Below are 27,525 nucleotides of genomic sequence, written 5' to 3' on the forward strand. Positions count from 1 at the left end.
CTTATGATTATTTAGGCATCCGTTCTTTGGACAACCTCAATTGAGATGTGCAAAACGCAATTTATTAATATATATATATATATATATATATATATATATATATATATATGCTCCAAACTAAAGGGAGAATATTTGCTTTTTATAAGAATCGTTGCTATATCTCATTCAGGTCAGCTATATCTGTTTACAATATGAAAAATGGGCAAGGATGTCCTTATCTGAAGCATATTCACCACTGGACACCCTTTTTGTGAAATATGGTCCAACCAATTGTCAAATTAAATTGTATGGCTGAAAACCCTAAAAATTAGATTAACACGTTGTGGGAAAAAGGCATGGTGTCCGCAGCCGAAGTCTAGTATCAAGGAAGTCTTATTTATACATAAGATAAGGGGAACGGCGGGCGATAAACTCAACAAAGAACTCTGTGGTTAACTGCATGGACATGGCTGACATCCTCACTAATCGCTTTCATCTTAATCTCGTGCCATTGACTGACCATAGAATACCATTTACAAGAATATGCCTGATTCTACTGTCCCTAAACCATTAGGCATTTAATCGGGCCTTGGAGTGCATTTTATTTCTGTCTGTGGTATTATCTATTAATACGTGGCGTCGATCTTTATTAAATTCCGTTGAACTGGCAGACTACAAAGATGCAGAAAGTAAATTGTCAGCTATGAATTTGCAGGTGACCCCGAATAAACTATAGTTTTTATAAAAGCATCTTTGAAAATATCCAACTAATTCAAATGTCTTAATTGTGACATTGTAGCATTTTGCACTTTGGTTCAATTGTACATCATATTGAATTTGATCAACTTTAAATTATCTGCTGTGATGTTGCAAAGGTCATTTTCATATCTGATGATGATTTTCAATGTTTTACATTTTATGGAATTGTAATTGTTAGGCTAGAAGTCCATTAAGCATAATTAACTAACAAACATTAAGTGAGGAGTGCCACATACTCAAAATGGCTGCTTCTCCCTTTGGTACAAGCCCCATTTCTTTTGTCCTTTTTCTTGTTGGCCATCTTCGTTCCTCTTCAGGTCAGATATTGCTATAGAAGGGAATGCACATTTGCAGGTGTGTGTTTTCACAGCTTGTGCCACAAAGGGTCAGCAACCAATTGAATGCAGCAGGCCCCGTGCATAGGAGGCCCTGGAGCCATTCCCTATTCTCGACCACAGGGTCCAAGCATCTGAATCTGAAGGACCACGATGGAGCCCCCAGAGGAGTGTTACTGTGATTAGCACTGGTCAAGGCAACTACAGTGTACTGATATGGACTTCAATTCACCAAAATGCAAGTGGTTGCGGAAGTGGCATCACATACCCGATGACCTCACCGGAAGTGAGTTCACAAAACCTTTGACCATGACAACCTCAAAGGAAATGGTGCCATAATATCTTTTGTCCTGTACAGCTCAGAAAGTGACATCGAAATGTGTTCTTATGAACGATCGTAAGTCTATAATTAATCAAATAACAAATGGAACAAAAGGCTATTTTAGTTTTCAAGTATACATTTACTATGTCACAATATGTAATGGGTGGAGTCATGATATGCTAGGATCACACCAGCATCCCCACCCTAGGCCTGGAGTGCTGCTTTCCTATACCAGTACTGGCTAATATGTTTGGTCACTGCTATCTGCCCAAACCTCACGTCGGGTATAGCCATATTAGTCTAAATATTACCTCATATGACGGGCCCTGCTACATAATGCTAAGTACAACCTCATATACACTATTGTGTCACCGTCTATCAGGTTAAGCTTCATGCGCCATAATATGGTAGCTGCTGCCTCGCAAAGCCAAGTGCTGTGATCGTTGCCTATCACCCAATTACTGTCTAGGTAAAGCCTGAAATGCTAAATGTATGTATCGGTTTCTTGTTTTTTTTTACAGTGAAAATTTAACGGAATCCCTTTTTGTGCTCTAAAATTGTGAAGTTAGGAAACATTAGGCACTGCGAGGTGAAGCGATTTGGGCAGGTTCACAGATGCTGGTCAAGTGGGGAAGCTGTGAATTGTGCCGATTTCACGGTCTTCAATGTACAAAGAGCCAAACCACATTCTATATGAATCCGAAAATATATTTAAAACACTTGATTGAAACCTGCTTGATAAAACAAGTATGATTTTATTGTGATGGGATGCAGGTGGAACATAACTAATAGTAATGACTTATTTCACTGCGATTTCCCCCTCCATTTCTACATAATGCATACAAAACGTTACTTCCTAATTGTAAAAAAGTACATAGAAGTAACTGCTTTGCCCAGTTTACAATGAAGTGTCACACATGACATTAAATGGTACACATGCACGCACACATATATGCACAGAAAATGTATACATAGGAATACAGCACTGTTGTGGACAATGTTTATAATCCTTGTACAAATGAACAAAGCGTACACTCCTTCAGGAATTACTTGAGGCTGTGACTACCACTGCACAAGCGGGCATAATTTTGAAAATGTGAATTGGACTAAGTGCACGTACAGTGCAGAAACCAACGTTATTTATTTCAGGCCAATGGTGTGTTCACTTAGCAATAATTACTCTTGAAACGAGTCTGTGGGCTAGTAGGCCAGGGTTGCAAGGGGATTTCCAGGGGTAGCAACTGGTAGCCCTGTCTAACTCCAAATGACATGTGTACCAGACTTTCCAATCGACTGGGAAGGAGTGAAAGTGCGCCATATTCCTCTGGACTGGTGGGACCAATCACTCTGAAGCCCTCCTTCACATCCCTTGATGTTCCCAGGTTGGAGTTTGGAGTAGTCGCTGCGTCTGCATTGGACCTGTGCCTGACTGAAAGTGGGCTGAAGTTTACACGTTCCCCCTTCCTGCTTTGTCGCGGGAAACGGTTGGTAACACCAGCGTCCAATCGCATCTGCTGCTCCTGACGGGCCTTCCTGTGCCTCTGGAACCAAAACGAGCATTCATAACCGTGTGCATAGTTCTCTGCCAGGGCCTGACTGAACAGTCGGTGGAGGCCTGGTAACAGCTGCCTGTGAGTCTTCCTCAACAACTACATCCACATTGAGCCCTGTTGTCCCCACAGATTCCCTCTCCCGAGGACTTTCTGGATTTACAAGTCGAGTTTGAGATAGTTTATCTTTTTAAGCACCCATATCCCCATTGACTTGCATTGAGCCCAGCTCCTAGTTTACTGGGCTGTAGGTGGTGCATCCTGGGTCACACGTCCTCTCGTCTGTCATCTGGGACCCCAAGACTGGTTGTTTACCCCCTCTCAAGCTGAAGGTGCATCTGGTAACAGACTTTATTTCCCAAAAACCTGCTTGGAAAGTTTACATTCCTGTAAGAAGAGTGAACTCTGAAAAGGGCAGGGGTTCACTTGTAAAGCATTATTCTTGTGTCTTCAGGTATGCTAGCCATTTGAAGGCTTGCAAAACTACTTTAACCTTTTTTCTCTTCCACGTCTGTTAATTTAGCAAAGATTTTCTTTTTGCAACTTTCCCTCTATAGTTTTCTATGGAACCCCATTCTTTTTTCCCTTGTTTTTGAAAGGACGTAAAGCCTTCAGCTTGACTTCCCTTTGCCTTTTGCTAATTTGATATGGGGAAACGGACTAGTCCTTCAGATTCTCAGTACTGAGAAACTTTGTTTCTCTTTTGAATTCTTGTAATTTTACATTGCACACAGCAACTTGCAGTACATTGGGGATACTTTTTCTTTATGTGCACATCTGCGTTTGGCTACTGAATGTGGCTAGTGTCCTAAAATGGCCGTGCCAGGAGATGTTTACTTGTTCTTTGACCATATTGTTGCTTGACCTTCTTTCTGCTTTGCCAGGTTAGGAAATACCATGCAAGTTCATGCATTTGTCCAGGAAAGCTGGTATGTGTGTTTTTGTGTTTGTGCGTCTCCCTGTCTCTTTCCTTGCCCCCCTCATTCCTTGCCCCCCTCATTCCTTGCCCCCCTCATTCCTTGCCCCCTTTCCTTGCCCCCCTCTCTCTCGCTCTCTCCCCCTCTCTCTCTGCCCCCCTCTCTCTCTCTGCCCCCCTCTCTCTCTCTGCCCCCCTCTCTCTCTGCCCCCCTCTCTCTCTGCCCCCTCTCTCTCTGCCCCCTCTCTCTCTGCCCCCTCTCTCTGCCCCCTCTCTCTCTGCCCCCTCTCTCTCTGCCCCCTCTCTCTCTCTGCCCCCTCTCTCTCTCTGCCCCTCTCTTCCCCCCTCTCTTTCTCTCTCTTTCTCTCTCTCTCTCTCTCTTTCGCCTCTCTCTCTCTCTCTCTTTCGCCCCCCTCTCTGTCTCTTTCGCCCCCCTCTCTGTCTCTTTCGCCCCCCTCTCTGTCTCTTTCGCCCCCCTCTCTGTCTCTCTTTCGCCCCCCCTCTCTGTCTCTCTTTCGCCCCCCTCTCTGTCTCCCGCTCTTAGGAAGGGGGCTGCGACTGTCTAGTCTCAGTCTGCATCCTTGGTGCCAGAAAGTATCCTGCGGGTGCGAGACTAGTGGTTGTTCCTGATTGCACTACTACTGGCTATTTGAATGGTGCAGATCCTTACCATTGGTGGGCTTGGACTTGCTTCCGGTACTGAATCTGGATAAGAGGACGACTCCTGCAGCCATTCTTGAGATCTACGTTGCAGACAATCTGAAGAGCAGCCCTTGACGACCCAAGGATGACCCCGAGATGACTTCTGCAGTGGACTAGCATCCCCTCCAGTGACTGGCCCGGTGAAGCCGTGCTCATATGCGAGATCTCAGAAGACCCTAGTTGGTGCTTCGTCACTTGACTGCTGGACCACCTAGTCTTGCCGTCTTTAGAGGTTTAATGCCATAAGAACCATCAGAAGTATCCCTGGACTGACAAGCTACCTCTCAAGAATCGTCACCGTTTTGCATTCGAGCCCAGCACTTTGGTGGTCTCCAGCTCGTGCCGCAGGTCGCCTTCTCTTGAAATATCAACTTCGTAACAGCAAGGGAACCTGTCCTGGAGCTGCTTCAACTGTGTCTGGTTGGACGCATGTCATTGCCTGCAAATGATGATCATCGCTAGCACATGCCTTCCTCCATTCCGTGAAGTGTCCTGAAGAGGTTCGCATCACGAAAGTCTGCAGTTCTGCCTCAACTGGGCTTGCATCTTGCAGTTGCACCCAACCAGAAGAAGCACTCGAAACTGCAACCACTGGACACAAACAAAAGATGGAAGACAACGCTCCCAGTGTCCTACATCGGATAACCTTGGGTGCAAAGCCCTTTGTCTCCTATCTCCTGCTTACTCTTATCTTTGGTTGAAGAACCAGGATCATCAAGTATCCTGCCCCTGGGTAAGCCCTGGGTCTTGAAAAGAGAGGAGAACTTACCTGTCTTCTGACAAATTGTTACAGAACTTTGAAATCGTTTTGAACTCTTTTGATTCGCCACCACAAGCCCATTGCATCCCTGTAGAGCAGGGGTCGCAAAAAACGGCCGATTGCCAGCGACCAGTCGCCTACAGGCTGAACAGACAAAGAATCAAGGAAGTGCGCTGACCTATCACAGCACATAGAAGGAATGCTTTGATTGCCAGAGCAAGTTACTTGCTAGAAGCTGTGCCCCATTGGTCATGGTGTTTTAATTGAGCGTGCACTGGAATGGATTTGCCTTGGCTTTTTCTTTTAAAAGGTCATGTTGGTGGCCTGTCTGGTTGGAGCTTTGCATAAAACAAAAAGTGTCTAAACTTAAAGACACTCCCGTCCCCTGCACACCTTACAAGCTGAAATAAATCACTCAAATTTCATAACATTTGCACTTTTATATATAGAAAGAATTGTCAATTTAGAACATAGGTAACAAAATATCTTCATAAAAGTACAGAAAAAAGGTATCAACTGACTTCCAATATGGCCAGCATGAAAAACAAATCAAACCAGACAAAAAAATAAGCTCCCAATTTTGAACTGCAGCTTCAAGCTCTATGCGTTCCGGGGACTATCCCCTTCTTCAGGAGCAAAAATATCTGCAAGTATAGATATATATACAATTAGAGGACATCTCACATAACATTAAAAGTTTGGACAAACTAAACACATTAAATAAAGAGAATACATTAAATAATTATGTACACATAAATCCAACCACAATTCTACATAACATACACAAGTGGTTGTATATTCAGTGGTACAACTGGTATGGCTCCAAATGTAAATCTCAAAATGCATTAAAACCTAAAACACTTATACGTATGTACCTCACAGTGGGAATGTTGTCAAAGAAAATAGAGTCTCTGTCTGTGCATCTGTCTGTGCACGACGTACACAGAACCAGGATCCCTGCGAATACTCCTGCCGTCCTCAACAAGTGAAATGTGATTGCCGAACTCTGGAATACCAAAACATATCTATCACCTCCAATTACACGTAGTTAAATCACCAAACCTTAATGACTAAACAACTAGTTCAAAAAACACCTATTACTCATTGGCAACTAATCTGTGCAGCTCAACGATCACCAAAATCCACAACCTTGTGCCACCACCTCATCTTTGTGCCAACACATCAACTTAACACAGAAAGTTAAAAAGCCCAAATCCTCAAAGAAAACCCAAAATTTAAATTGTGCAACTCTTCCAACATATATTATTTACCTAAGGCAAATCAATAGCCAATCCAATCCAAATTCAGGACTTCCAGTACCCCGCATCCGATGTAAAGCATCCTGCTGATTATAGAAATGTATAATGCAACTAAAAAACAAACACAAAATATACCATTTACAAACTAACACCACCTTTCCAATACAAACATAAATAAATATAAACACATCCACACAGCTTAAACTTACTTCCAGAAGCGCACCTCTTCACCTCAGATTCAACGGCTCCTCTCCAATTCACACGTAACAGATCCCAACCCACAACACACTTCCTGGCTCATTTTATACTGTTTCCTGGTAGTCGCATGATAAAGTCACGTGACCCGCCGGCACTGAATACTAAAAGAATGCACAAAGCTCCCTGCAACCTGCCAAATACACAGGTAATGCTAACTAAGCACACAGGTACTGAGTGCAAATAATAATAAAATAAAAAAGACACCAAAGATGAATGTGTGTGTATTTAAAAAGGAGATAGACATAGAAGAAAGACTGCATTTTTGAAAAAATTAAAAAATTATGAATAAGTGCCTTAAAACAATTGCTGTCCATCAACCATACTTAACTATGCGGCAAATTCAGAAATAACCAAGTAAACTAGTTATGTACTAAAGATAAATGTGTGTGTATTTAAAAAGAAGATAGACATAGAAGAAAGACTACCTTTTTGAAAAAATTGAAAAAATAATGAATAAGTGCCTTAAAACAATTGCTGTCCATCACCCATACCTAACTACGCGGCAAATTCAGAAATAACCAAGTAAACTAGTTATGTACTAATTACCCAAACCCAATAACTACTATTCCATACACCTCTACTGGAACAACCAGTATGTAACCCCCGGAAAACACAAATCCCTCCATGTGACCTCAAACTCATATCAATTTATGCATTATGAACTACGCGGCAAATTCAAACATCTCTCTCTGGGCTAATATTCTCAAAAAGTCACCTCCTCTGGGTGGTTTCTTCACCACTTCCAAAACATTAAACCTCAATTGTGCAATAGTATGTCTAGACATATTAAAATGCCTAGCAACTGAAGATTTCTCATTTTTACACCGTATTTGAGATTTATGTTCAGTCCATCTTTCACGTGCGGATCTGGCTGTCTGTCCAATATACATTAATCCACACGGGCACTTAATGCTGTAAATCACCCCTGTGGATCTGCATGTGGCAAAATCTCAGTGATTTTTTTGCCTGTCTGCGGGTGAAGAATGTATTCTCCTTTAGCCACATTGTTACAATGACTACACGACAGACAAGGAAATGTTCCCTTTTTTTTAGTCACCAATGTCATCTGAATTTCCTTCGGGCCTCTTTCGGCTCTCACAACCCTATCTCTCAGGTTCCTACCTCTTCTATACACCATCATTGGTGGAGATGGAAACAATCCCAGAAGTGTAGGATCATGATGGAGAATCGACCAGTATTTATGTATGATTCTTTTAACATGCCAACTTTGTCGAGAGGATTTGGAAATATGCAAAATTGCATCAGACTCCTTCTTCACCTTAGGTGTAAGCAATTGCTCCCTTGTAATCGGGAGCGCTCTGTTCTGGGCCTCATTCAAAAGTTGTACTGGATACCCTCTTTCAGAGAATTTTTTAGAGAGCGACTCACATTCAACTTTAAATTCATCAGTATCCATAACAATTCTCTTAATTCGTAATATCTGACTGTATGGCAGACTAGCCATCATTGGCTTTGGATGAAAACTCGCAAAATGCTTTCTGCTAGTCTTTCTTCTATGTCTATCTTCTTTTTAAATACACACACATTTATCTTTAGTACATAACTAGTTTACTTGGTTATTTCTGAATTTGCCGCGTAGTTAAGTATGGTTGATGGACAGCAATAGTTTTAAGGCACTTATTTATTTTTTTAATTTTTTCAAAAATGCAGTCTTTCTTCTATGTCTCTCCTTTTTAAATACACACACATTCATCTTTGGTGTCTTTTTTATTTTGTTTGATTTACTCACTCAGTACCTGTGTGCTTAGTTAGCATTACCTGTGTATTTGGCAGGTTGCAGGGAGCTTTGTGCATTCTTTTAGCATTCAGTGCCGGCGGGTCACGTGACTTTATCATGTGACTACCAGGAAACAGTATAAAATGAGCCAGGAAGTGTGTTGTGGGTTGGGATCTGTTACGTGTGAATTGGAGAGGAGCCGTTGAATCTGAGGTGAAGAGGTGCGCTTCTGGGAGTAAGTTTAAGCTGTGTGGATGTGTTTATATTTATTTGTTTGTATTGGAAAGGTGGTGTTAGTTTGTAAATGGTATATTTTGTGTTTGTTTTTTAGTTGCATTATACATTTCTATAATCAGCAGGATGCTTTACATTGGATGCGGGGTACTGGAAGTCCTGAATTTGGATTGGATTGGCTATTGATTTGCCTTAGGTAAATAATATATGTTGGAAGAGTTGCACAATTTAAATTTTGGGTTTTCTTTGAGGATTTGGGCTTTTTAACTTTCTGTGTTAAGTTGATGTGTTGGCACAAAGATGATGTGGTGGCACAAGGTTGTGGATTTTGGTGATCGTTGAGCTGCACAGATTAGTTGCCAATGAGTAATAGGTGTTTTTTGAACTAGTTGTTTAGTCATTAAGGTTTGGTGATTTAACTACGTGTAATTGGAGCTGATAGATATGCTTTGGTATTCCAGAGTTCGGCAATCACATTTCACTTGTTGAGGACGGCAGGAGTATTCGCAGGGATCCTGGTTCTGTGTACGTCGTGCACAGACAGATGCACAGACAGAGAGTCTATTTTCTTTGACAACATTCCCACTGTGAGGAACATACGTATAAGTGTTTAGGTTTTAATGCATTTTGAGATTTACATTTGGAGCCATACCAGTTGTACCACTGTGAATATACAACCACTTGTGTATGTTATGTAGAATTGTGGTTGGATTTATGTGTACATAATTATTTAATGTATTCTCTTTATTTAATGTGTTTATTTTGTCCAAACTTTTAATGTTATGTGAGATGTCCTCTAATTGTATATATATCTATACTTGCAGATATTTTTGCTCCTGAAGAAGGGGATAGTCCCCGAAACGCGTAGCTTGAAGCTGCAGTTCAAAATTGGGAGCTTATTTTTTTGTCTGGTTTGATTTGTTTTTCATGCTGGCCATATTGGAAGTCAGTTGATACCTTTTTTCCTGTACTTTTATGAAGATATTTGTTACCTATGTTCTAAATTGACAATTCTTTCTATATATAAAAGTGCAAATGTTATGAAATTTGACTGATTTATTTCAGCTTGTAAGGTGTGCAGGGGACGGGAGTGTCTTTAAGTTTAGACACTTTTTGTTTTATGTTTAACACATGCTCCAGTGTCAGGGCGTGTATTCCTCCCCAGCACCCAGAATTGTAATAAAATGTCTCTAAATAGTTATTTAGTTTTTGAGTAATTAGGTGTGCTCTGATAGATACTTCTTTTTGTAATTTGGTTGGAGCTTTGCACCTGGAACGGCAAGGGCATCTGAAGAAGAAACTGAAGCATGAGAAAGTATGCTTTTGGGAGGTGGATTGCAGCAGCACACATTGAAACTGAGCCCAGCACGAAGAAGACATATTAAGTATTATGGCTTATTGTCTCTGTTTCGTCCTGGGCCCACTTTCAGTCCCAGGAGCCAATTGTGAAACGGAAGGACTCGAGCAAGCGAGTAAGCCCTGCTCATTTCCCAAGTGTGCCGGGCTGAAAAAGTGTCAATGTGAAAGACTGTCGTATAGAAACCGTCTCAGCCTGATAATGAGACCAGGATGAAGCAGAAATATTAGGTATGATAGCTAAATGTCGCTACTTCGTACTGTACTCATTTTCATTGTTGGTAGCTTCATTCATATGCATCCGTCTTTGGCAATTGAAATTATGATGTGGGGTTAGTACTTGCATGCCAGGTGCCTAGCTGCTGAGTGCATGCGGAAAATTGGGGCAATTGACCCCGTACTGGTTGAACTATGGGGGCAGAGATCATTTTGCTGCTTTGGATATTCTGCTTGTTTGTCACCAAAAACAAAAAAGGTTTGAGTGCTGTGCTTTTAATTCACTCGATGGAACTGGGTTTCTGTCTCCTCCCTTGCTGGGTTGAGATTTAGTGTAGTGTTAGCGTTCACTTTTTATTAGCAAGTGCTGTTCACTTGAAAGTGGGAAGTCTACTTTCTCAATATGGCAACTGAACCTGAAGGGTGGAGGAGAGAGCTGGATAGGGCAACGTTGTTTGGCAGGTGCAGAAGTAGTGTGGGGAAGGTGTCGATCCAAAAGCAGAATACAGAGGAAAGACAGCTCTGCAGATTAGCCGACTGTTTGCTAAATTGTCATATGTTTAGTCCTGCCTGTTAATCCCTTGGTTTTTTTTCTTATTCTTGATGCACACTGTGCCATAAAATGGCTTGGTTTGACCTGGGGATGGGGATGGCCCCCTTGCTTCGCTCGGTGTGGGAATGTCTGCTCCTCTAGCCAAAGAAAATGTGCCACCCATGCAGGGGAAGGATTGGCAGGGGAGTGGGATAGGAGATGGCCCATTCTCCCAGCAATCTTTAAGCGTGGCTTCAGATGTGAAGGAGAGAGTTAACTGCCTAAAACATTGAAGCTTCACTAGAATGTCATTAGAATGCATAAAGAAGTTGGGTGCTCTCACGCAAGTAAGTTTGCAACTCCTCTACAGTCTCTGAAGTTAGTGCCTCACACCATTTGGACGGTTAGACCCCCGAAATGTTAGCCAAAATCCATGTCGACTAGCTTGGCATGCAACAAAATGTTTGCTTTGTGCTGACAGTAAAATATTCTTATCAATCATAACAACAATCCCCATATCTACCTGACTGTATCACACAACTTGTGTGTGTCTTAAAGTGGTGATGGTGCAGTGGCGAGGAGATGTTTCAGGCTTGCATGCCCTTACATTGAGGCAGATTTATTGATTTTTAGAGACGAAATGATGTCTCCTCATGTGCCTGTTCATGTCCCCATGCTGTTACCTACAATTGCTTTATCGTTGCACTGGCCCTCAGGTATTCCCATATCACTTGATTTGACAGGCAGATAGTCTCAACGGTCATTCATTGCACTAGAGATTCTAGTATCGAGGACTGACTGTAGCAGAGCCAACTTTGTATCCCCTTCTGCCACGATCATTTTTTCAATCCATTATTTTGACTTTAGGACTTTTAAGTTCAGTCAACAGAGTAGGTTTTGAAGTTCATTATCCTTGGCTGAATTCTGTGACCTGGCATAGGTGCATGCCACAAAGTTAATATTTGTAATTGGGGATGTGCAAAAATGGCACTTTTTTATAATTTTATTTTTTGACTAAGCAGAACTTTGTGTGCGCTGAATTATTTTTAAAACCACAATAACACATTGAATTCCTCCTCAGATTACATGGCACGTGCAGTCCCAAAAGAAACTTACTAACTACACTTGTTGAAATCATGGATGTAGAAGTTGGTGCACCATCCAACAAAAGGCAAAAGACGTACCATTTCCATCAAGAGTGGGAGACAGATTTCTTTTTCTCAAGCATAAAAGGGAAGTGTGTGCTTTTTTAATCTGTAGTGCTGAAGTTGCAGTGCGAAAAGAGTAATGTCAAGAGCCATTTTCAACAATGCATGCAAATTATGAAAATGTTCCTAAAAGAAGCATTCTGCATTCCCAATAAGTAGATGAACTAAAGGTTGCCCTGCAGATGCAACAATCCTTTTTTTTTATTTTTTTTTTTAACCCAGCCAGCAAGGAAAGCAAATGCTGCTACAGGGGCATCCTTCAAAGTTACAAATTATTTGACGAAAAACAAATGTACTTTTACAGATGGTGCAGTTGTGAAAGGTGCGTTGGCTCTCGTGCCTGAGTCAGTTTTAAATGATTTAAAAAAATGCCCTGAAATTATGGCTGCCATTTCAGATATGCTGTTGGGTGCAGACACAGTGGCAAGGAGGGTATCTGCTCTGTCAGCCAACGTGATGGGGCAGCCAGAAAAAGAGCTGAGCACATGCACATTTCTTTCCATTCAATGTGATGAATAAGTTGATACAAATGATAATGCCTAGCTGGCACTGTTTGTTCGAATGGTGTTTGAAGACTTCACCAATAAAGAGGAATTATTGACATTGTTGCTCCTGAAATCCACAACCAGGGGTGTTGATATCTACAATGAGGTCAAGAATTATTTTGGAAAAACAAAAATGGCATTAAACAAGTTTTAATGGTGCCAATAACAACTGATGGTGCACCAGCAATGACCGGGCGTCATTAGCAGACCCGGATTATTGCACTACCACTGCATCATCCATGAACAGTAAATTTGTACCTAAGTGATGGGGTTTGATCAGTCATGTAATGGGCCAAATGCATAAGTTTCCTTCTGTAATCCAAATGCTGACAGAGAATACAGCTAGTGTTTAACTCCTGACCATTGAGAAGGATAGCAATCGCCCGAGCAGGCTTAAGGAATAGTTCAGTGACCAGTTCAGGGATTTTGCAAAGATAGAACCCTGTGTGATGTTCACCTCAACCCCCTTCATGACAGTCAATGTTTGTGAACTTGCAGAACAAATGAGTGAGCTGTTTAACCTGAACAGTTGTTTTTCTTTTTTTTTAAACATATTTTATTGTTTTCATAGATAGTACAAAAGTGAACGTTCCCATCCCACATCCCCCCCCCCCCCCCTCCCATCCCGTTCGGAAGAGAAGTCCATGATCAAATGTCCTCGGTGTCGATTAAGAAGTGAAAAAGTCTGTTATTTTTATATAGTGCGGGCACCACTGTGCCATATAGTCTGATTGGAGATAATCTAGTACTCCTCCCCATTCTTTTGTGAAGGTGCCTTGTGTTCCTTGGATATTGTGAGTTATCTTTTCCATGGTCATTTGGGACCAGACCTTATATAGCCATGTGTATAGCAATGGTGGATCTTTCTTCTTCCATCCCTGTGCGATCGTGGCCCAGGCCGCTATGACTAGGCCCATAAGACTCCTCCATTGCGCCTTAGTGAGTGTTTTGGCATGTTGCCCTTTAAGTCCGCAGAGCCATAGTTTTTCTGGAAATTGTTTCGCTTCTGGAAATATCTTCTTTAGTTCTGATATTACTTCTGTCCAGAAGCCTTTGACCATTGGGCAGTCCCACCAAATGTGTCTCCATGTGCCTACTTCTGTGCAGCCTCTCCAGCAGTGGTTAGACGAATGTGGGAACATGCTGTGTAGCCTCTCTGGGGTGTAGTGCCATTGTGTAATGATTTTTGTCCACATTTCTTTGGTTTGGGCAGCTCGGGTTAATTTGGGGATATCGGCCCATAGCGACTGCCACTGTTGTGGTGTGATGTCCTTCCCCAGAGTTTTTTTCCCATTTTTCATATATGCCCACTTTATGTATTCCTCCTGTGTATTTATGAATTTGTAGAGAGTGGAGACTAGTTTTTTGTCTCCTGAGTTGGTAAGGAGAAACTTTTCAAAGGCGGTAAGTTCCCTCGTCGCTGCGTGTGTTATCTCGGGTGAGGACAGCCAGTGTCTGAGTTGTTCATATTTGTATCTATCCGCATTTGTGAGGTTCCCTAGTGTTTTGCATTCGGCGAAGGATCTCAGTTCCTTGTCCATGAACATTTCCCCAATTTTTCTGCAACCTGATTCCTCCCAGTTCTCGTATGCGCCGTGCTCTGTCCCTGGTGGGAACTGCAGATTCCTGCAGATTGGAGTGAACGGGGCCGGAGCGGTGGTAATGTGCCCTTTCCGTGTCTGCTCGTCCCAGGCATTCATTGTGGCCTTCATGATCTCGCTGATGCACAGGTCCGGGTGCCTATGCTGTTTTAATTTCCACAACAAGTCCTCCAATGGTTTTCTTGCGACCGCTCTGTCCTGGGTCACCCAGATCATTCGTTGATTGTCTCCCAGCCATTCTTTCAGGATCCATAGTTGTGCCGCTTGGTAATAGCTCTTAAAGTGAGGGAGAGCCAGGCCCCCCTCTTTAATGTGGGACGTGAGAACTGATCTGGCTACTCTGGGGGTTTTTCTATTCCAAATAAAAGCTGAGACTGCCTTTGTCAGTGTCCTGAAAAAGGAATCCGCGATCACGATCGGGAGGGATTGGAAGTGATATAACAGTTTTGGGAGGATGTTCATTTTAATCGATTGGATTCTTCCCCACCAGGAGATATTTAGGGGGCACCACCGCTCTAGGTCTTTTTGTATTCTTGCCAGGAGTTGGGGGTAATTACTATTGTATAGTGCCTCAACATTCTGTGTGAGTGTTATACCCAGATATTTTATACCTTCCTCTGCAACTTTTAGGCCAAACTGCCCTGCTTCTCTATTCAGTGATTCTCTGCTCCCGGCTAGGAGTAAAATTTCTGACTTTTTTTTGTTTATTTTTAGACCTGATATATCCCCGAATGACTCAAGGAGGTAGAATGCCGCGGGGATGGACTGGGCTGGGCGTTCGAGTGCCAGTAACATGTCGTCTGCGTAGGCTATTACCTTATGTTGTTTACCCGCCATCTCGATTCCCTTGATTTGGTCCGATTCTCTAATTTTAATTAGTAATGGTTCTAGGAACAGCGCATATAGGAGCGGCGATAGAGGGCAGCCTTGTTTCGTTCCCCTAGAGATTTCCACCCTCTCCGTGACCACCCCATTTACCGCTATTCTAGCCGAAGGGGAGGAGTAGTTGGCCTTAATCATATTTATATATTGGGTCCCGAATCCCATGTGTGCCATAGTTTTGAAGAGCATTGACCATTCAACCCAGTCAAAGGCTTTTTCTGCGTCTAAAGATAATAGGACTGCAGGGGTGCGGGTTATGTTAATTTTTTCTGTTAGATGGACTAGCCTTCTTGTGTTGTCTTGCGTCTGCCTCCCTGGTATGAATCCCGATTGATCTGGGTTTATTATGGAGGGAAGCAGTGGGGAAAGTCTGGCGGCCAGGATTTTTGTGTATATTTTTGAGTCTAAATTGATCAGGGCGATCGGTCTGTATGAGCCTGGGAGGGTGGGGTCTTTCCCTTGTTTGTGGAATACCAGTAGTTTTGCTTCATTTATGGATGGAGTAATGTTCCCACTATCTCTGAAGGTGTTTAGTAGTCTAGTGAGGAAGGGGGTGAGGAGGTCTTCGTATTTTTTGTAGAATGGGGCAGTAAAGCCATCCGGGCCTGGCGCTTTGTTGAGAGGGAGATCTTTTATTGCTTTCTTCACTTCACTTTCCGTTATCTGGGCCTCAAGTTCCTTTCTGGTCTTTTCTGGTATTTTTTGAAAGGGGATCGAAGTCAGAAATCTGTCTGCCTCATCTGGGTGTTTAGTTTCATATAGGCCCTGGTAGAACTCCCTGAATGTGTCCCCTATATCTTCGGTGCGCGTGAGCAGGTCTCCTTGTGTATTTTTAATGCTCCGGATGGTCCTAGTTTTCCACTTTGACGAGAGTAAACGGGCAAGATATTGGTCGGCCTTGTTAGCTTTTATATAATATCTCTGTTTGAGGTATAAGAGGGATCTCTGGGCTTTCTTACTACGGAGGAGGTCAAGTTGCCCCTCTGTGTGTTTAAGTGACCTTTTTAAGCTCCTGGTGGGGTTCGCCAGTAGTTCTCCCCGGATTTTTGACAGCTTCTCTTCCAGTTGCGTTTCCCACTGTTGTGATTGTTTATCCCTCGCTGCTTTGAGGGCTATTAAGTGGCCCCTGATTACCGCCTTGAACGCCTCCCACACCGTACTCAGAGCCGTCTCCCCTGTATAGTTATTTTCAAAGAATTCTGTGATCTTGTCCCTAATGGATTCTCCCATCACTGGGTCTGACAGTATCTCCTGTGGTAGTTGCCACCTCCAAATTCCTTTCTCTTTCTTTGGGGTTGACAGATCTATCCAGAGGGGAGTGTGGTCTGACAGAGAGATGGGTCCCAGTTCCATGTTTTGTATTTTACCCAGGTTCTCCACTGACACCCAGAAGTAGTCAATTCTTGACATCGTGTTGTGGACGTGTGAGTAATATGTGTATCCCTTGGTTTGACCCTTGTGTTCTCTCCATGCATCGCACAATGCCATACCCTCCATCCGTCGTAAGTCGATCCGACGGGGCGCCTTGGTGGTGGGGCCCACCCGTGCTGCTGTCAATCTGAAGATGCCAGGCCATATTAAAGTCCCCTCCTATGATTATTTCACCTTTCGCGTACTCCTCGGGCCTCCCCATCGTGTCTCTCAGGAAGCCGTCTTGGCCCGTGTTTGGGGCATATACTGAGGCTAGTGTCATTGTGGCGTTGTGGAGTTTGATATTGGCAAAGGCGAACCGTCCTTCTTTGTCGGATAATTTGTCAATCAGGCATGCTTCCAGACCCTCCTTGATTGCAATCATCACCTCCGCTCTCTTCTCCGCTGCGTTGGATTGTGCCAATATTTCGTAGCCTCTGAGGCGAATTTTCCCCCTATCCTGTACTTTGATATGTGTCTCCTGGAGCAGTAGCACTTCGGCTTTTTCCTTCCTTAACATGTTCTCCACTTTTTTCCGTTTCACGGGAGAGTTCAGACCCCTTACGTTTAAGGTTACGAATCTTATGTTCCCCATTTCATGTGCCCTTTCTGGGTGCTCCTTTCGCCCGAGTTGACCATTCCCCTCTCTCTTCCGGAACGGATACGTCCCCCTCACCCCTCCCCCCCCAAACTGTAAGAATGTTCCCAACCTTTAACTGTATTCCAACTTGTGCTCCCGAGGAGGGCCCGGGTACCTAAGGTAGCTCTGACGTTCCGCCTATCGCTCCCTGCCCTCTGTAGGCTCGAGGCGAACCGTGCGGGGAGTCCTAAACCCCTCGTCATCCCTTGGCCTTGATGTAAGTCGTTCCGGTGCCACACCGGGCTTAATGATTCTGTTCAGTCCGAGTTCCATCATTGGGTGCTGTTCCGCGTTGAGTGTTCAGCCTCTGGGCACCGAGTATCTTGAGCTGTGGATTCACGTCCGTTCGGTTGTTTTATTTGACACTTTGATTCCCCTTCCTTGCCGTTTCCTTTTCTGGCGGACCCTTTCCCATCCCCCTGGTCTGCTCTGCCGTTCCCCCCCCCTTTTGTTTTCGTATTTGGTCGACGGTTCATCTATCTGGATGTCCATGATGCTCAGCCCCTCTTCCATGGTGGTCACCCTCCTTTGCTGACCCTCCCAGTCGAACAGTAGACCGAAAGGGAATGTCCATTTGTATTTTATCTCTCTCTTGACCAATTCTCAGGTGAGTGGGGTCATTTCTCTTCTTTTCTGGAGTGTTATGGCTGATATGTCTTGAAACAGCTGAATTTCCTCCCCGTTCATCCTGATTTGTTCTAGCTGCCTCGCTCTCCGTAGTATGAGTTCTTTTTGCGGGTAGGAGGATATAGCTGCCAACACGTCTCTGGGTCTCTCCCCTGGTGCCCCAGTGCGCTTTGGGCCCACTCTATGGATGCGGTCAATCCCCACTGCCTCAGAATCTTGTGCTTCTATGATATCTCTGAAGACCTCCTGCACCGCTTTCCGTAGATCCCTGTCCGTGACCGATTCTGGCATATTTTTAATGCGAATGTTCGATCTGCGGGACCTATTTTGTAGGTCCTCGCACTGAATTTCCAGGTTGTGGGTCAGGCGGACAAGGTGTTCTTGAGTTTCGCTGTTTTGTAGTGCCTCCTCTTCCGCGTTCTGCAGTATTTTTTTCCAGGGTATCTGTCCTTTCTTCCAGGTTCGCAATGTCGTGTTTAACATCATGGATTGCCTGCTGCATGTCGTGTTTAATTGCAGCGAATTGGTCCTGGACTGTCGACATGAGCTTGTCTTGTAATTCTTTAAACCAGGAGTGCATATCTTCTTTTGTTGGGGGTAGGTCGCTGGAGGTGATGTGGGCCGCTTCCGTCGCAGGTAATGACGGCATGGCCTCCGGGGGCCTACTTCTCGTCGATACCGGGGTCTCCACCGCCCACATCTGTACCAGGTTGGAGTCCTGCTTAGCGGATTGCTTGTTCTGTTGGGATCCCCCTCCCTTCACTTTAGCTCTTGACATAGTACCGGCGATTTTGTCCGTAACTGTCCCTCTCTCTTCGATGGCTGCGCGGCGTTAGCCTGAGGAAGGGCCTACTGCGTGCGTCGAGATGTGCCGATGGTGATTCCGGGGGGGGATCGACTCTCCCTTTTGCGCTGCGCGGTCAGGGTGTCCTGCGGTTCCCGCCCGTTCTGGCCTTGTTGGGGGGGGGGGGATGCGGGATTCCCCCTAGCGCTCTCGGGGTCCGCCCGCTGCTGCGCAGGGGGGGAGATCTGGCAGTTGGGGGGCTCACCTTCCAGTCCACCGGGCCGGGGGACTACTGCTGGCGCCCCTCAGCTCTGGGCATCGGGTTGAGTTTGTTTGTTGCTCCCCGGCTCCCTCCGCGCTCTCGCTGGTGTCTGGTGGCGCCGATTCTGCTGTGTTGGGGTTCACTCCCGGACGGTCCGTGCCACCAGTCTCCTCTGTACTGCACGGCAAACCGCCTCTCTCCGTTCCCTCGTGCGCCCCGGCCGTGCCCTGGGCCGCGTCGGATGGATCGTTGGTGCGGTGGGGGGAGGGGGGGATTCCTCTCCGTAGCGTCTCTGGATGTCGGGGGTCGGGGAGACTTCTTCCGTGTGCGTCCTGTGTCTTTGGACGATATTCGGTGCCGGGTATAGGATCTGCACCCTCCGGAACGTTGCTAATTACGGTGCTGCTGAAAGGCCCGGCAGGAGCGAGTCTCACTCACGTCTCCCTGCGCCGGCGGCCATCTTGGAACTGCCAACCTGAACAGTTTTGCAATGGAAATGGAGATTGTCAGCCTGCAAGGGAACATTCGGTTGAAAAGCAGACAATCTCATACCAATTTATGGAGCCTTGTTGATTACAAGGAGTACAGTAACCTTTGCATAGCAACATTAAAAGTGACTTCTCTGTTTGGTTGCACTTACCTCTGCAAATCTGCTTTTTTAGATATGAACTTCCTCAAATCAAAATTTCAAACCTGCCTGACCAATGAGCTTTTGAAAGACTCCATCTGAGTTGCTGTATGAAGTTCCACACCAGACTACAGAGCACTGGTTGGTAGCATGCAGTGTTGGCCTTTACATTGAATGTCCCAATCGTTTTCCTACATTGTGATAGTCTTTTTATGAGATACCTACTATAATGCAATAAAGAGGTTTTTGAAGGAAGTTATGAATATAATCATGAAGGCATGTTATTCCCGCTATTTATAAAATAAATTAGTAAAAATTCGGATGTTTATCAACATCCCCTCCACTGATTCCACCCGCTAGTAGTTCTCCACTAAAAGTAGCTCTAGCTAACAAAGGTTGGAGACCCCTGCTGTAGGGAATACCTTCCTGAGAGAAACCTTGTATTGGATCCTGTGACTTTTGGGCACTATACCGCATACATCTTAGGGCTGGATTTATTAAGTATTGGGAATTGCACTTGTGATCGGACCTGATCGTTTTACCTACATCTGAGCACTTACCTGTTTCACAAGGTTAGTTATTCAGCAATATCATGTACACTAATTTACTGGTGAATGTTATGTATTTGTGTTTTATGGTTTTGTGTGATATTACTACCTTATAGTTTCATTTCTTGGTGTGTTCTAAAGGCCTAAATAAATAACTGTATTTTCAGAACTGTCTAAGCTGAATTATTGTGTTAATCTGTGTAGACTCATTGAGGGCCTCTGATCATGCTCAGTCTCCAGAGACTAAGCCTTGACTGCTCCCCCTTCTTCCTTGATTGGGTTTTGGTTAAACTGAATCTCCCAGTTCACGATAACTAGGCTGGCCTTATAAAATCTGTCCGCCAGGGCTGATTTTAGAAATCCATTTCAACAGTAACCCATTTTATGCCTGTACATGTGTATAAATAGTTTTTACTCACCAGTAGTATGTTGAACTTCATGGCTGTTGTACTTACCGGAAATCGCCATAAAATAATGACTTAATGGAAAAGCCTAACCTGCAGAAAAGGACTGGGAAGACTGCCGACCAACTATACTAGAAACTACCCTTTAATACTCTGCATACTTATCCTCAAAAACTGAACAATTCGGACACATACCTCCACTGCAGGAAAACAAAAGAACACCACAAACTATGGGCATTCCACAACACCCAACACGACACAAAACCTATTGCACACAAATCACCCATATACACTCATACATCAAACCCCTGATAACATCGACCAACTAAAAGCAAACGAGCACATAGTGACTGTTTTTTCCGAACTGAAGCTACCAAAAACACTTCAAAGCTCTCCTGCGCTTTCCCCCCCCTGGAGACCATGAAAAACAATAGCATAATAGAAGAACTTACCTGTATGGATCTCTGTTCCTTAACAGACTTTGCTTACCTCTTCCTGAGTCTGAGCCAGCCTGAATCCTCCGTCACTTTACCATTGAGAGTTGGGCCAAGAACTTAATTAAAAACTGGTTGCAATTTTAAGTTGGCTTCTCAGCACCTCCCGCCCCCTGGCCCATAGCAGGTTAGCAGGTTGCACAAATTATCTTCACAGCAATGATGGCAGGGGAGCCATTTGAACTTTACTACAGTTTAGTTTAAAATGAAAGTTCTCTTTCAACTATTTGTGATAGGCTGGGATCTACAGCCCATGAAGAAGTTACATTGTCGAAAGATTTATTCACATTCTAAGAACAATTGCTGTCAAATGTACTGAACCTGAGTCGACCGTACACTGGGGCACGTGGTTCCTGCCACAAGGTTATCAGGGCGCCATGCCTTTGCTAGCGCTTCAGGAATTAAGTTAATGTGCTTGATTTGTATTGTTTGTGGCCTCTCTCGAGACAACCAAGGAAAAACATCCTGAATGAAATATGTGACGGGCACGGCATTTGATCAAGAAAGCAGGATTTGGAGCCATTTATGTTTGCGGGTCATGCAGCAAAATAGGTTGGTGCCAATTGTGTGCAGGCCGCAGAACACATTAAACAAAGTGTTATTTCTGAGCTTTGAAGCGTTACATTATTTAATAGGAACTGGATCTTTTTAAGGTTGTTTCGTAGGCTTACAAAAGCCATTCAAGCTTTAGAGGTGTACTTTAAACATTTTATATTAAATTGATTTTTCTAGTGACTGAATGGTGACAGCCATACATATTCGGCTGTGGCCCGTGCAAGCCCTCCATACGTACCATGGCTTCTCCACTTTGACTTCACAAGGTTCTGGTGTAGTCAACATAATTGGAACTGCTCCCGCGCTGGAATAAACAGCACAGATATTAGATGTTAGTCAAAATGCTTGTGCACAGTTGCGTGAGGGGCTTTTAACCGTTTAATTTGTGCTCCAGCCATGAGGATTTGTAATGTTCTAAAAAAATTCCTGAGGTTATTTACCCTTTGTCTTTTCATTCATAGGCCTATCTGGAGCTGGAAAGACCACCCTCAGCATGGCATTGGAGGAGTTTCTTGTGTGCCATGGGATTCCTTGCTACACACTGGACGGGGATAACATCCGGCAGGGCCTGAGTAAAAACCTGGGGTTCACTCAAGAAGATCGCGAAGAAAACATCCGCCGAATCGCCGAAGTTGCTAAACTCTTTGCTGATGCTGGCCTTGTTTGCATCGCCAGCTTCATTTCTCCGTATGCTAAGGTAAGGCTTGCGTTGAACCCGAGGGAACTGGGATCTCTGAGCCTAGAGTGTGTAAGGGAAGGCACAAGACTTAAGTATTAACTTATTCATGATTCACTGTAGGACATGTTTTGGTGATAAACTTAATTGAAATATTATTTTTGCATTCCAACTTCAGATCATAATTGTAATGCAGCTGAGCAACTTCAGGCCGGCACAGTGGTGGTGGTGAGAGGTATTGGGGAGGCACTCGGACGGTGACACAGAAAAGGGAGGGCCAATCGGAGGCCCAGGTGACTGATTACAGTGTAGGAAGTACTTACTAAAGCGTGCCCAAAAGCAGGCTTTCAGGGAATGATGATGAACATAGAGGCATCAACTTGCAGGCCTAAACGTTTGCCAGCTGTATTAGGGTAACCTATTGTGGCTCTCCAAAACCTTAGTTATGGCAGTTGGTGATAACATGTTGCATTCACTTGAAACCTCTCTGCAGACATTTTTCTACCGAAATAAAATTTTCACCAGCGCTCCAAGGCACCTGAACCCTCAAACCTGGCTTGGGATTGGTAAACCAGTGGCAGCTGTAGAGTTAGACAGAACGGAATGTTTTTGGGAGGGGTAATATGCCCCCGTGTTTACAAACAGATGAAGAAGGCTAACGTCAGTGCCTGCATTTCCCCCCCCCTCGCCCTCCCTTACCCTCTGGGTCCTTCTGAAGGACCTCAGCGTGCAGTGTTGCAGAAGATCTGGAATCGGGGATGCCCACCAACCCGGGGCAGATGTCCAACAAACACGACCACCTTCTCCTAGAGTGTAGCATAGCTATATGACTTTAACAAACAAAATGGTTGTGCTGCACTCTGATTTTTAACAATGGAGGTACTTGCAAGCTGGCGACCCTTGGCCTGGAGTGCCAGGAAGAACAGGCATGCTTCGTGAGTGAACTGAAGCTCTGACAAGTGGGCTGTGGTTTGCGCAGGGCTGCTGCAGGTTTTAGATAGTGGCAGGTAGTCTGAGTCTCTGAGAGAGGCTTGCTTTGTCTACACTCTCCTGGGAGGATGTCCAGTGTGGGCACCCAGTGGTTAGTCAGATGACTAGTAGTTGCTCCAGGAAGTTTGGGGTGGGGTTTGGCGAGCCAGAGCCCACCCACAGTACAAAGCACAGTCCCAGTCAGTCATTCCGAGTAGGAAAGGTGTGGGAAACCCACACATGACTCCGCAACCCCGCCACCCCCCCATCCCTCCTCTCAACCCAAACAATGGGGGCTCATTATGAGTGAGGCGGTAAGGGGTTAACGGCGCCGGTAAAGGTGCCGGAGCCGTCCACCCCTTACCGCCTCATTACAAGTCTTCTCGTGAGAACCCGCTAAGGCGCCTGGTTTTACCAGGAGCCCTTAGCAGGTCCGGGTTCCTTGAATGAGGAATTACCGCACCCCCAGGTCAGAATGACTCTGTAACTCCTCATTCAAGGAACCCGGACCCGGTACCCAGTAAGGGGGTAGCCCTGCCGCTAATAGTGGCATGGCTACCGCCTAACTCGTAATGACCCCCATTGTGTTCTTCCTCACTCTGTTCTAAATTGGATGAGGGTATTTGGTTCAACCGCTTTGCTGCCTTTTCCCAGGTGTAAGCGTATGAGGGAGTGGCAGAATACAGAAAACACCTTATCTCAATGCCTGTCACTGCTACGACCCTAAACCCTGGAAAGGGCCGAGCGGATGGCAGGGTGCCCTCATGGTTGTAAATATTTTTTCTTTATCTCGGCAGTCTTTTTCTTTTTTTTTTTCCATGTAGTACTACCCCGCCTATCCATATTCAGTGGTTGGCTTCTTAGAGCTGAACAAACAAACCCCCTAATGCTAGGGAAACGAGCAGAAACATTTAACTTGAGATTTAGCCTTATGTTGAACCCTGCATACAGCCCTATGCCATTAAAAGACCTTAGGCCAGATCTCATTTTCCATAGAAGCTCTGAAAAAAGTGATTTCTTACCATCATGTACCAGTTGAGATTGACTTTTTAAATCGGCCCCTGTGGGGTGAGAAGAATCAGGGGAATTTGTTCCTTCTCCTCAAGGGGTAGCTTCTCCTGTGAGGCTAGAGAGGTGAGCCTGCACACAACACCCTCCCTAGGGGTTGAGGCAAGTGGGACCTCAGTGGGAGAAGACTAGCCCCCCCCCATCCCCCCCAGCCCCCACCACTCCAGCCCCTGCCACCCTCTGGGGACAAGGACTCCCGTTCCTGTGAGGAACTCCCTAAAGGATACCCACAAGTGGCCTACTTGGAACTATCAGACCTACAAAAGAATATACAATACACAGACATGTATGAAGAGGAAACTGGCATATGTTGTTGTCAACAAGAAAGAGAGCATATAACTTTAAATAGAAATCCCAATTTAATTGAGACGGGGAGACTGGGGCCGAGAGAGATACTGCAACAAGTGGAGGGAGAGAGATGGTAGCGTCCGCCAGGGAAGGCCCAGGGCGACATAACAGCTGACTGGGGAGGAGCCTCTACAAACCTGCGAGTTTGGAAACTCCTCCGGAGCCGAAAGCAGAGTGCTGGGCATGCATCGTCTTTTGAGAAGGATAGAGCGAGAAGCTGATTGTGGTGGCGTGACCACAGTGACTTTGTAGTGGACCAGAGGTCGACAAAACCATGTAGAAACCACTAGGCGGTCAAAAGCAAATACCGTCCAGATGCCCGCAGGACGACCAAGCCGTACCGAAGGAGAGCATGGAAAGCAGGATACCGGAGTGAATAGAGAAGCCAAGAAACCAGCGTACAAAATGAACCCTGAGCGAACGAAGTCCCTGGACATGTTGTCTCAGAGAATCCAAGGTAACTGGAAGAATGGGGAGGTCTAGGAGGCCGCCGGGGAGTGTTTATGGGACAGGTCCTAGCCGTCCTAGTCCAATCCACGTGAGCATAACATGGAAATTAAGAAAGTGTAAAGCTTATAATGAGAGAAACCCGAATGCAATACATATTGAGAGAGAAACTAAAACTAAGAGATAAACGCCTGAGGAGCCAGGCAAAGTACTATATATATGTCAAGACGGAGACTAAAAACTAGATGGAGAATCCTATGAAAGGAAAGAACACTATGAATTAAGAAGAGGAGAAAACCTCAAAAGGCAGAATTGTAGGGTCTGGATATCGCTACCCTGGAAAGAGGGGAAAGTACCCATTTAAAAAAAACAAGATAAAAATAGTATTATTTAAGTACTTGGCATCATTTAAGTCGTACAGGCATCACGTATCATGGAATAGAAAATCATTGGATCGAGCAGACAGGCAACACATACATCATTACAAGTAAAGCAATTAACAATCTGGCTTGGGGCCCATTTGTGCAGAATCCAGAGTGCTGCTAATGCCTTCTGTAGTAGGCAAGCTCGCATCTACATCTTGTGGTCGCACTGTTTGTAATAAATATGTCTTGAAACGTCCCCATATATTTTTCGGGTGGATTTCCGCTGGCTGCATATAGGCCCAAAGTTCTTCCTTTTCATTGGACCAGGTATTGCTCCTTAGTTGGCACTCTAGAGCTCACCCAGTTAATCAAAATACATCGCTTAGTGAACACCAAATATAGGCTTATGAGGTTACGCTTATTAGCCCTAACATCATAAAAAATGTGGAATAGACATTGCAGTGGATTGAGCGTTATATATGCACCCGCTATGTCTGATAACACACTTCCTTTCCAAATACCTGCAGTAACGTACAGTCCCATAACATATGAAATTATCTTTCCTGCATCTTGGGCATCCACCCGTCCTCCCCCCTCGAAAAGTTGCAACCATGCTGGTGTATAATGAAACCTGTCCCGAAACGTGAATTGTATGATAGCTCTCGCATCTGCGCACACATGACATTCCAGATCTCTTCTGTTAATTCTAGGTTCATATCCTCTGCCCATCTGACACACGCTCTAGTGTGGGACTCGGGCTTCAGCCCTTGGACCAGTCGCTAGAAAGTGAACACCACTCCTCTACCACCTCCTGCACCCACTGTATCCCCGGCAGACTCAATGGGAAACTCTGACCACCGTAATTTAAACGCTTTACGCCTGTCATAGTATTGTAACCATTGCGAAGACTTGCAGTGTGTGAGGGCTGGGATTTTGAACCCACCCTGTTCATAGCTTTGCCTAGTGGTAGCATCTACATTAGGTAGCGTTGTTATACAGTTCTAGAGCGGGAAGCCACTATGGTATGAGCTAGTCACTCCTAACATTTTAGGTTTTGGTTGTTTCACTGAAGTAGAAAAAATTGCGGTGGAATTGACCTTAGTCGATTTCGCTGCAAATCAGTTTCTACTGAAAAACTAACATTTAGCTGTAGACCCCTCCCACTTACCTTGCTCGCCGCTGCTTCTCTTGTACCCCAGCGGTGTCTGTCCCATCCCTCTAACGCGGGTCGGATCTGATGCCGCAGGAGGCCCTTTTTTTTTTCTTTTTCTTGGGGGGGGGGGGGGGGGGGGGTCCCAAGCCCTCTTGTTTGGTATTTTGGGCTTTGTTTTTTTTTTGGACCGGCCAAATGGTCCATACGACAATTTTCTGACAAGCAATTTGGGTGTTTCCAGCATTTTTCATTGCTTCCGCTAGGCCGTGAAAGCCACACCAGCCGGATCTAACGGGCAGCCATCCTCAAACACATCAGGCAAAACCAGGGACCTAACATCCTGATCCCCGCTGAATATCTTTCTATCTTGAGATGTGGGATGGGCAAGCACTCCATAAACCATGTTGATGTGAATTGCGCCAGCGCTACTACCCAGTATAGCCTGTAGTGAGGGGCTGCAAACCCTTCTCTCGTATGGTTGAGTTAGTGTGGTCCATTTCAGTCGCACCACTCCTGAGTGCCAAACAAACCTGCTAATCCCAGCATCCAAGTCCTTTAAAGAAGGCCACTCATAGCCAAATTGGTATATTCTGAAAAAGAGTAGCTTCGGGAGTACAACCATTTTAAGCAGTGCAATTCTCTCTGCAATGGTCAACAGCAGATGCACCCAAGTCTTAAGCTTCTGTTCCAAGCTTGCAATGTAGTTCCATAATTTAGTTAAAATAGCATTGTAGACTGCCTTGTGACTACTATCCATAAGTACTGAATACTGTTCGGAGCCTGTGTAAAGCCATGTTAATCCCGGGTGTTGGGTAACATTTTCATAGCTTTGATAAATCTTCTTGACCTGTGTCAACCCCAGAACTTTTTGTTTTGACTAGGTAACTAGTTTACCTAGGTGAAGGGGAATTTTTTTCCTGTCTCACCTAGTCTTTTACTCTTTTTATGGATGACCTTTTAGGCCTCTCCATTGAGTATAGTTGAAGTTTTAGTTT

General features: G+C 44.7%; 1 protein-coding gene across 1 annotated transcript in view; it reads left to right on the forward strand.

Moving 5' to 3' along the window:
• LOC138516098 (bifunctional 3'-phosphoadenosine 5'-phosphosulfate synthase 1) overlaps window positions 1-27,525 on the forward strand; it is a 507,726-nt gene that overhangs the window by 72,242 nt on the left and 407,959 nt on the right. Inside the window, exon 3 of the mRNA XM_069630925.1 lies at window positions 21,966-22,201. Coding sequence (XP_069487026.1) covers window positions 21,966-22,201 — 236 coding nt within the window. The remainder of the gene's footprint in view (window positions 1-21,965; window positions 22,202-27,525) is intronic.

Source organism: Ambystoma mexicanum, chromosome 6q (assembly GCF_040938575.1).
Source record: "Ambystoma mexicanum isolate Mex_15411 chromosome 6q, UKY_AmexF1_1, whole genome shotgun sequence".
Classification (NCBI taxonomy): Eukaryota; Metazoa; Chordata; class Amphibia; order Caudata; family Ambystomatidae; genus Ambystoma; species Ambystoma mexicanum.